Source organism: Prosopis cineraria, unplaced genomic scaffold (genome assembly GCF_029017545.1).
Source record: "Prosopis cineraria cultivar Desert tree isolate PC_DT_omini unplaced genomic scaffold, ASM2901754v1 PC9, whole genome shotgun sequence".
In the NCBI taxonomy this organism is placed as follows: Eukaryota; Viridiplantae; Streptophyta; class Magnoliopsida; order Fabales; family Fabaceae; genus Prosopis; species Prosopis cineraria.
In genome coordinates, this window is record NW_026555340.1 from 12,999,275 (window position 1) to 13,009,851 (window position 10,577).

Consider the following 10,577-nt stretch of genomic DNA (forward strand, 5'->3'; position numbering starts at 1 on the left):
AATTAATTTTTTGAGGATATAAAATTTGAATTTTATTAAGGAAAAAAAAAAGAGAAGAAAAAAGAGTTTAATTTTATTTTTATTAAATTATGTGCTTCATTTGTAATTTTCTTGTGGGCTTTCTTTTGTAATTTTCTCCAACAATTTTTGATTAACTTTTGGCAAAAGCTGATTCCATCAGCTTACGGAAAAGCGCACGTAACATGCTAGAATCAATTTTTGTCTTATTTTAACTGTTTGGACAATTTGTTGAAAAAATCAATTTTAGAGGGAAAAAATTGATTTTTTCCCTTATCCAAACACACTTTAATTAGTTATTAAACTCGAAACAGATTACCGTTTAGATAAAAGCCTAATCTATAACGTTTTCACTGTCAATTTTATCTCTATCACAAAACTGATTGACGCAGTCAGAGAGCTTACAGGAAAATTAATTAATTAACTAATTATATTTAAGCGATGAATAATATAATCTTATCGTTTGGGTAATCACACAAAATATATTTTATCAGCCAGGATGCGTGTGAAACGACAGGTAAGTTGCCGGATCTGTGTTGAGACCATTATCAGGATTGCAGGGCCGAAACGAGCCTTGATAGTTCACGCCCCCAGGGGGGATTTTTTGAAAACAAAAAATATATTATTAATTTAAAATTTTTAACATTTATCTTACCGATTTTTTTAAAAATTAATTTTATAATTTAAAACTATTAGATAACAAATTATGCACAATTATAAGTAATTTTTAGAAAATTTTAAAAACTTTTAAAATAAAATCATATAACATACTTATGCTCTTTATAGCCCCTTATATTATAAGCCACCTTCCAAAAAATAAAAGCTGGCCTAAATTACAAGATGCTTAGATCGGATAATAAATGATAGTCCATTTTTTGTAAAATATTTTTTAAAAATTGAAACAATCTAATAGTTTTTCTTATCCACATGAAAAAAATGTTGAAAAGAATATACAAAAAGCGAAAGGTGTGTACCGTTGAACCATAATATAATGGATTTTTTAGAAGCCTTCCCTAATTCAAAATGTATAGTATTGGATAATTTTTTGAATTGTTTTTTCAACTATATATGCTCTTACTCCATTTATTACTCTTTTTAAAAAAATTATGCATTAAAATTTTAATTATCATTGTTAAGATACTTATATAAAATATTTAATAAAAGTATAATTGAAAAGATATTCAATTTTTAAGAAATTAAGATTTTACTTAACTTTTCTTTGGAATCATGAAATAATTACTAATATCATATATTATAGTCTTGAGGGAATGTATGTGTTCACACACGCGCGCGCGCACACAAAATATAATTCATACATACGTGTTAACCACATAGAGTACACAAATATAATTCATGTATATGTGTTAACCACATAGAGTGAGATTTAAAAGTCTTAATAGCCAATGCCAATTCATGATAATACATGCTAACAAATTATTTGTAAGTTTGCCAAGTGGAGAATTTAAAACATAATAACAACTACCCTTATTTTCCTCATTTGACTTTGAGCCGAAGCCCTCACTTAGTGTTAACTTACCTGACTAAAGATAGACTAGCCCGTGTAAACCACTTATTAGACTTCTAATGGGGGATGCCACGTGGCACTAAAACAATTACAAATCTTCCAATACTTCCCATAATAGTCATGCAAATAAAATAATCATTGAACCAATAAATACAATATCACATAGTTTTACAATTTCTCATATTCAATAATTCCACAATATACCATCCCACACGCATAACTTTCTCAATACAACTTTTTTAAATGTAACATCTCAATTTTTACTTTTAGAATTTAAGTAACATTAGAATATGATTTATAAAGTAAATTGAGATTTAGTATAACTTAATTTATGTCGTCCAAGATATAGAGGCACATAAGATTTTGATTTAATGAAATAGAATGTGAAATTGAGAAAAATTATTATCAAGATAAATGGATTATAATTATTTTTGAAGGCATCAAATTATTATTTTTTTGAAAAAGGAGTACAAAATTAACAGCAGTAAATATTTATTAATATTGTTAAATTTAATGTCATTTTTTTCATGCATAATAATTATATAAAAAATGTAACCAAGAAGAGTTAAATTTCAATGATATAGTACCAAGTCTTGATATTTAGGAAATAGAGAAAAAAATAATAAGATTAAGTTAGATTAAAGAAATTATGAAAATCATTTCTCACTTAAGAGATTACAACTATTTAGATATTATGAAAATTTTATTTGAACAAAATACCTCAACTTAACTTAATTCCTTAAATTTTTGGATAGCTTAGTGTGCGTATATATATTGGATGGAATTTTAAGGGAAGGAAAAGAGAAAGGAAAAGAAAATGATGAATGGGACATTTAGGACAAAAAGAGAGATTGAAAAAAAAAATAATGAAGTAAATGAAGGGGGAAAAAAAAGAGAACGACGTTGGTGCCCTGGTAAGGTGTTTGTTGAACGTTGTTATATGTTTATTTTTCTTTTTTCGGTAACATGAATGTTGTTATATTATTAAAAGAGAGAGAGAGAGAAGGTGAATGGTAGGGTTTTAACGCGTGGGACCCACACAAATCTCAAACCCACCAGAAAGTCGGACAAAAGACAGTGGCTGAGGAAAGACGCCATTGTCACCGGTTCAGAGCAATGTTCGTTCTTTTGTACTGAAAAAATGTATTCATAATTAAAACGAGATTATATCAATGATATATGACTTAACAATATTTTAAGATTAGGTTCCATTATAAGATAGTTTTAGTATGATTTAAAGTTTTCTAAGGCTAGATGTATTTTCTAAATATTTTTCTAAAAAGCTTTTTCCACTTTATTTTGAAGTTCTGACAGTGGAAAATTAGGATTTTTATAGATTCGAATTTTGGGTAGTTTTAACCAGTTAATTTGAGCTTAAATATGTTAATAGAGTTAGATTAAGTGTTTAATCAGTTTAGATTTGTTCAAATGTTTGATTTAGAGAATTTAAGGTTAGGATGTGTTAAAATGGGGGTTTTAAAGTGGTTAATGATATTATAACCACTTTAAAACTGAATTTAATGTTTGGCTTATGTTCATATAGGTGGAATTGAGGTTTAATTGTTTTAGAAGTTTTAGTTTAAATTTAGTCGTAATGGAAATTATGGAGTAATTAAGGGGTTAATGGGTTTAGTTAGGCTCTTTAGAGTCTAATGAAGCTAAAGGAATTATTGGACAGCAAAATTATTTAATGAAATGAATTTTGAGATTTTTGTGAGGAAGGAATAGTTAGAGAAATTGTATTTTCTAAAGGAGAAAAATGAAAGGGAGACACCCCCTCCCATAATTTTGAGGATTGGTGATGAGGGACCCCATTTTAAATGGGACTAGCCTTTCTCCTAAGTTAGGAGGTCAGGGTTCAAGATTAGGGCAAGCTCCAACACTCGTTTAAAAAAAATAATAATAATTTTTGACACGTGAAAAATATTAAATTAGATTTCAGTCTCCTCACGTCACGTTTTACTCGTTCAGCCAATTAGATTTAAACGTTTATTGGTCCAGTGTGGAAGCTAAGAAGATCTAAGAATTACTTTGACAAATAAATACTATATATCTGCTTAGTTTAATTAGCTTAGGGAGTTAAATTAACTTATCATGGAGTCTCAAGTTTGAGTCATGGAATAATCAGTTGCATTAAATAAAAATAATAATACCACGCAGCGTGCTTCAAAAAACTAAATTGCCTTTGCAAGCAATTTTTCTCGTTGTTTCATCAATGGAAGCCCACATTAATTAACACACATCATATTGCACGCGCGCTCATGTATATATGGTTGCTAGCGTGCACTGAATCCAACTCGACTAACTAGCATCTGCGTGATCGAATATATATATACACACACACACGTGTGTGGCACCCAACGTGCTCAAGACATGCTAGATGGTACTATTATTTATATATATATAGAGAGAGAGAGATCCAGAGAAGAACCCGATCACACAAACTTGGAAACCATCCCAGCGACAAAAGTGAGCAATATGACAAGAATCACAAAGATACGCCAATTGCGAGGCAGCATCCCCATCATATCAAAGCTCATCCCAATCCCATCATTAGCGATGAGGCTTGGACGATCGCCTCCACTAATGGACACACTAGTGAACTCAGGCTGTATATCAGCTCCGATGTTGGAACCTGAAGGAGATGCCATTGTTGACCCGGCTCCATGGTCCGCACCTAAAGTGATGGTGTTTGTATTATGATCGCCTCCATTAATGGACACACTAGTGAACCCAGGCTGTATATCAGCTCCGATGTTGGCAACTGAAGGAGATGCCGTTGTTGACCCGGCTCCATGGTCCGCACCTAAAGTGATGGGGTTTGTATTATGATCGCCTCCATTAATAGACAAGCTAATGGACTCAGGCCGTACATCATTGGTCGATTCATGACCATGATCAGCTTCAAGGTTGGCAACTGAAGGAGAAGCCACAACCTCATCATCGTCTAAACCCGAACCCGGTTCATTTTTCGACCCGGCTCCATGTCCGCAAAGGAAAGACCCATCTTCATCGGAAGTCCCTCAGCTAATATGATGATGCCCGTGTTAGACTCAGGGAAGACCCATTTGTCTATTCCAGCCTCCATGGTTATGGGCTTCACGTCTGGATATGTAGTAAGCTCGCGCATGTCAATTCCAGTACTGTCAAAATCACCCAGGCTGCAAATAATGGCATCATTTTTCATCTTCTTCATGTGATTAACCTTGACGATGGTGTCTTTGTCACCCACAGTGTTAACAAATATGTCACCCTCAGGGAGAACATCCTCGTTGGTCAGAGCTGTCGTAGCCACTCGTGCGTGTGGACCAAGTTGCATCAGTAGAGCTCTGACCATCCCCAAATCCATACACAACAACAAACTTGCCGGAAATAGTCCCATTAGTGGCTCTCATAAGCAAATCGGGAAAGCCGTACGTGCAAGTGACCTGTACCAAACACAGAACAAAAGCGCTTGGAGAAAGCCATTGTAATAGATTTTAATTGCTGTCAAACTCATCATATATTTTAATTACGTACCTTGCTCTTGGAGAAAGCCATGTAAATATACTCGTAAAGTTTCTTGGCATCAGCGACCATCTCCTTTGACACACCCACAGTATTATTCCAATGGATCTCGCCGGGGACAAGAATCAGATGGGGAGCACCACCGTTGCCCCAAGCAAGAGGCCAAGGGAACACAGCGGCACTGCCACGTGCGATGATGGCAGCCGCAACAGGATCGTTTGGCGTGGAGGAGCACAACAGAACATAGGCACCGAGGGCGATGTGGGTCTCAACAGGACGGCGGTTTTAGCCGTTAAGTCGCAACAATCGGCGATTTTGAGGCCTTTGAAAGGTTGGGAACAGCTGAACTTGTGACGATAACCCATTGACTGAGGCATTTCCTTCTCGGCGAGCTGGATGACAAGCGGCCAAGTCTGCCATGCTTAGTGGTGGGAGGTAGTTTTCTCCGGAAGTCATTGACGGGGAAGAGAAGGGGTATATGTAATTGAAGTGAATCAAGCTTGAGCCTTATATAGGCCGGGCTTGCTCCCTCCATACCCACCTTCTCTGCCGTCCAAATCCAACCTTTTGATCCAACGGTTCCGTTTGGAAACGGATTTTGCACCTTCTGGGAAGTTTCGTCTCAGCTCCGCTGGGAGAGACGACAAAATTTTAGGACATTTCAATTAGGGAGTAGAGGAAGAGATTTAATTTCAAATAAATTCAGAAACATTTTAAAATTTTAGTTCAATTAAAAAAAAAAGTCAAAAAAATTTTAACTGTAAAAAGATTAAAATATCCTTCACGTATTTTGTCAAATCACTAGTTATTAATTTTCTTACTGTACTTGTTAATTATCAATATTACTTATAAATTACATTTATTTATCAAACAATAAGTAACATTAGCTATTAATTTACTTAATTTTATTTAATTTACTAACATCATTTATAAATTATAAAATCTGTCAGTAATTTACAACTCATATTATAAATTAATAAGTAAATTTAACAATTTAACAACTGATGTTGTTGTTTAAATTGAAAAATTGATATCAAGTTTTATATAATTATTAACATATCAACTCATTTAATTTGCAACTCATATTCATAAATTAACAAGTATAGTTAAAAAAATTAACAATTACAATTAAATTAAATTAGAAAGGAATATCAGGTCCCTGTGAGAATTAAATGCTTTAAATCGTATCCATAGTCTTTAGTCGGCATAGTGGAAGCTAAGTCAAGGCGTTTTGGAAGAGCCTAATAAATAACGCGATGACATACTTTTGGTTATTGAGGATGTTTTTTCTTGGGGGATGAGAAAGGCAAGCACGACCTGTACAGTGCAGCAACTCAAGCATTGTTTAAGTCCATCGCTAGGGTAATTAACTTTGGCTGCCTTCACGTGGTGGTGGGCGGAAGCATGAGTGTTTCGGTTGATTAGTGCGTAGCCGGGATCACTGACTTTGTGAAGCCTCGGTTATAATCTGAAATAAATCCTCCGATTGATTAAGTAAATTTATTTTAATTAAATTGTAATAACTAATAAAATCTTTGTATGTATATTTATAAATTGTATAATGATCAGGCATGGAAAAATATACCTGTTGAAATGATATAAATAATTAGTTATCTCATGTATGCAATAAACTTATCCTTTAATAATGTTTTAGATACGTAACTATCATTATTATAAATTCAAGTTATGAGACCTAACTATCATTTTCCATAATAACTAAGACTCCTGTGGGTAGAGATCATCGCTGATGCTGCGAAACTTTACGACGATGTTTATACGACTGCTTTGATCTCCAAGAGCAACAAGGTACGAAACTTTAAGCAAATAAATTTAAATTTAAATCTCACTTTATTAGATAAAAATTAAGATAAACACCATATAAAGAAGTTATCAAAAAAACTTCTTAAAGAAAAATTAAATTTAAAATTTGACCAAATTAATAAAATTTTAAAGAGGTTATCAAAAGAACTTTTTAAAGAAAAATAATTTCATAAGATTAAAAGTATTGTGAAGAGCAAAAATAAATAAAATCAAAACTAAGAAAATTCAAATAAAATTAATTTTTTTAAAAAATATATAATTGAAATTCAATGTTATGTGAACCTGGTAAATGAATACCACAACAATGAAAAAATATGAGAGCTATATGACGTTATCTTGGGACATTTAGGTAGACTGAACTACCATTCAACTTTCGGGCCAAAAAAAAAAAAACTACATTCAACCAGAAAACAAGTTAAAGTACAAAAGAAGAAGACGAACAAAGCAAAGAACATTATCCACCTATCATTATAATGTTCAAACAAAAAAAAAAAACCGGGGGGAATGACATTTAATGCCATTTTAAGGGAACTTATAATAATAAAGGCTTACTAGTTTTGCTTCAAATATTGTCTGGTGTGTTAAATTATATTATTTATGAAGATTTATTTTGTTTAAATATGTTATCTAGTAAAATTTATTCCGTTTAGGCTTAGATAATATTTTGTACACATTAGATATTAGTAGGATATTTATTAATTATTATTGGATTTATCTATATATTATAAGCTCCTCATATTAATAAAGTACGTCATAACATCATTTTTCCCGTCTCCTTTATTTTTCTCGTGACTTCTTTTGTGATACTAGAGCATAGTTAATCAAATTTACACTTTGTCTGGGCTGCCTTCCTCCCTCTTTATTTTGCTTTCATGATGGTTTAATTCAAATTTATATTAAAATAAAATGATTATTACATAACAGATCAAAACAAGCTCGGCTCTTAATGATTCTTTGCAGTCACAATGTGACCTTGAACAGGGAGAAGATGTATGTTATAAGGACACCGATGCCTCTGTTGCGCATTAATTCTAGAACAACACTGATATGCATCTTTATAGGATTGCAATGTTGTTTGGAAGATCATCACCTTCCACCAAATATATATGCAATTGTCTTACATCAATGAGATATAATCTCCAGACTAGCAAAAAATAGAAAATAAGAATAGAACACCATGGATGATTGCTAGCTATGTCTTTGGAACCACCACAATATCACCTCAACTATAGCGATGCCACTCAATATCATTGGAGCGTTTAATGGGCTTTCTTGTAGGACAACCCACCAAAACCTAAAATTTACCGTGACTTTTTACATCCTACATGCACTGCAAACATACATCAATGTAAGAGGTAATGCATGGGGTACATTTGAAAAAAAAAAAGACTTTTGGCGGCAATAATAAAAGTCACCATCAAATGTCTACTTTTGGCGACGACAATTAGAAGTCATCGCTGAAAGAAGACTTTTGATAATAACATTGTGTTGTCATTAAAAGTTGCTACCAAAACTCAATTTTTAGTTGTGACTTTTAAATGTCATTGTCAAAGATCCTCTTTCACCAGCAATTTTTAATATTTGCCACTAAAAATTACTTTTAATGGCGACAAACTGTGGTCACCAAAAGTATTTTTATATAAAAAAATAATTTTACTTTTAGTAGCGAAAAACTGTCGCTACCAAAAGTATTTTTATAAAAAATAATTAAAAATTAAAATAATTTATATAATTATGCATGTAATAACTGCAGGTGTATTATCGTTCAATTAGCAAAGAAGAATTTAAGGTTTAAGAGGTGGAGATCAAGAATTCAAATCCTAGTTTGGGCATATTTCATAATGATCATGTGACATGGCACGCAGTGGTGACGTGGCATGATATGGCATAAGTTGTCAGGTGATATGTTATGATATGCCACACACATTACAAGGTGATGTGGCACGTGCCATGGCATGAGGAGGTGCACACACGGCACAAGGTGTCAGTTGATGTAACATAAGATGACTCTCTTTTTTTTAAAAAAAAAAATGAGGATTGCCACTAAAAGTTTGGTCACTATAATAAATTTTTGTGGCTTTGGATTTTTGCCGCTGTCAAAAGTCTTTTTTCTTTTTTGATAGTGGTAGGAGTCTAAATATGTGTAGGTGTGTCAATATTATGGGTAATTGGTCCATGCCAAAGATAAAAATATATCAGAGATAGTTACATAATTGAAAGGGAATCAAACTCATTAAGACTAGGTAAATATTTTAATTTCATGTATTTGAATATAACAAAAAATAAACTAATAATATTATAATTATTTATTATATTCAAAATTAATAATTACAATAGCCATTGACTCTTGACCATAAATGATCGTTTTAATATAATTTTAATTAATTTTATATTTATGTAATTTCATAATCATTTTAATATCATGAATCTAATTATTCAAAATTAAAAATATCACAGTAACAATGAACAAAACATACATATTTTCCTCCTCGTTGTATTCTATTATTATGTTATCTCTTGGACAAATCTAAAAGTATCACTCTTTGTCCTTTAAATAAATAATCAAAAAAGAAATCACATTATTTTTTCAGTCAAAAATAAGTTTTTGTTGTAAATGCAGAAAATTAATTGCTCTTCTCACCCACCTCCACTGGTTTTCTAGAGGGATCGGAGATCTGAGAGCGAGGACGGAAACGCGCAAAGATAAAAATATCGTTTTGAACACACAATTTAAAAGTGCATTAACTAAAATGGACAAACACATTAACACAATTACTAAATTATGCGAGTAGGTTTAAAAAATGCATCAACTAAATTACAAATACAATTAACTAATTAATGCATTAACTAACTAAAATATTAATTGTTATATAAATATCATTATAAACTAGATTAACCCTGCGCGTGTAGGTTTAAAAATGCATAAAACTAAATTACAAGCACAAGTTCTATTTTTGTGTTCAGATTATGGAATGTTAAATAAAAATTATTTTTAAAAGTTTATATTTTTTTAAAAAATAAAATTGTATAATATATTTAATAAATTTTACTATACATGTTTTTATTTAAAAGTATTTTATAACTTGAGATTGATACAGTATTACCAAAAATTTATTTATACATAGAAGATATAAAAGATTGCCAAGGTACATATATCTCTCATTCCAAGCAAAGCTTTCGTGTCAATTTCTTAAATAATAGAATAAACATAAATATGTAATTTAATTAGAAAGCAGGAATATCAGTAATATCAGGAAAAAGGAAATGAAATTAAGGGATCGAGGAGGCGTGTGACCGTGTGACAACAATAGTATTTGAATAAAGATGCATTTTTATCTTTAGAGTATTTTTTAAAAGGCACCTAAAATTTTAAATTATTAATTAGAGTAATTTTGTCCATGCCGTTAAATTTTCAATGTTAATTGTTAAAAAATGCTCACTGAAACTCCAACATTGCCCATTAAGAAATTTTACGACAAAGATAAAATATTCTATTTTAATTATTTAAAAGTAAAATTATTTTAATTAATAATATAAAATCTTAAATATTCCTTAAAGAATACTTTAAAATAAAAATACACTTTTAGTCTTGATTATTTAATCTTGTCCAAATAGGCACTTGGAAGGTCTTTTTCCACTAGTGTGAAAAGGTAAAAGAAAAGGAAATTATAGAAGTCAAGTTTTCTTAACTGATCACATAAAGGAG

At 31.4% G+C, this 10,577-nt stretch overlaps 1 protein-coding gene across 1 annotated transcript; it reads right to left on the bottom strand.

Moving 5' to 3' along the window:
* Positions 1–3,972: 3,972 nt before the first annotated feature.
* On the bottom strand, positions 3,973–5,082 carry LOC129319802 (adenosylhomocysteinase-like). Its single transcript, XM_054964872.1, has one exon. The coding sequence runs from the start codon at positions 4,923–4,925 to the stop codon at positions 4,491–4,493; it is 435 nt and encodes a 144-aa protein (XP_054820847.1). The 5' UTR covers positions 4,926–5,082; the 3' UTR covers positions 3,973–4,490.
* Positions 5,083–10,577: the final 5,495 nt, after the last annotated feature.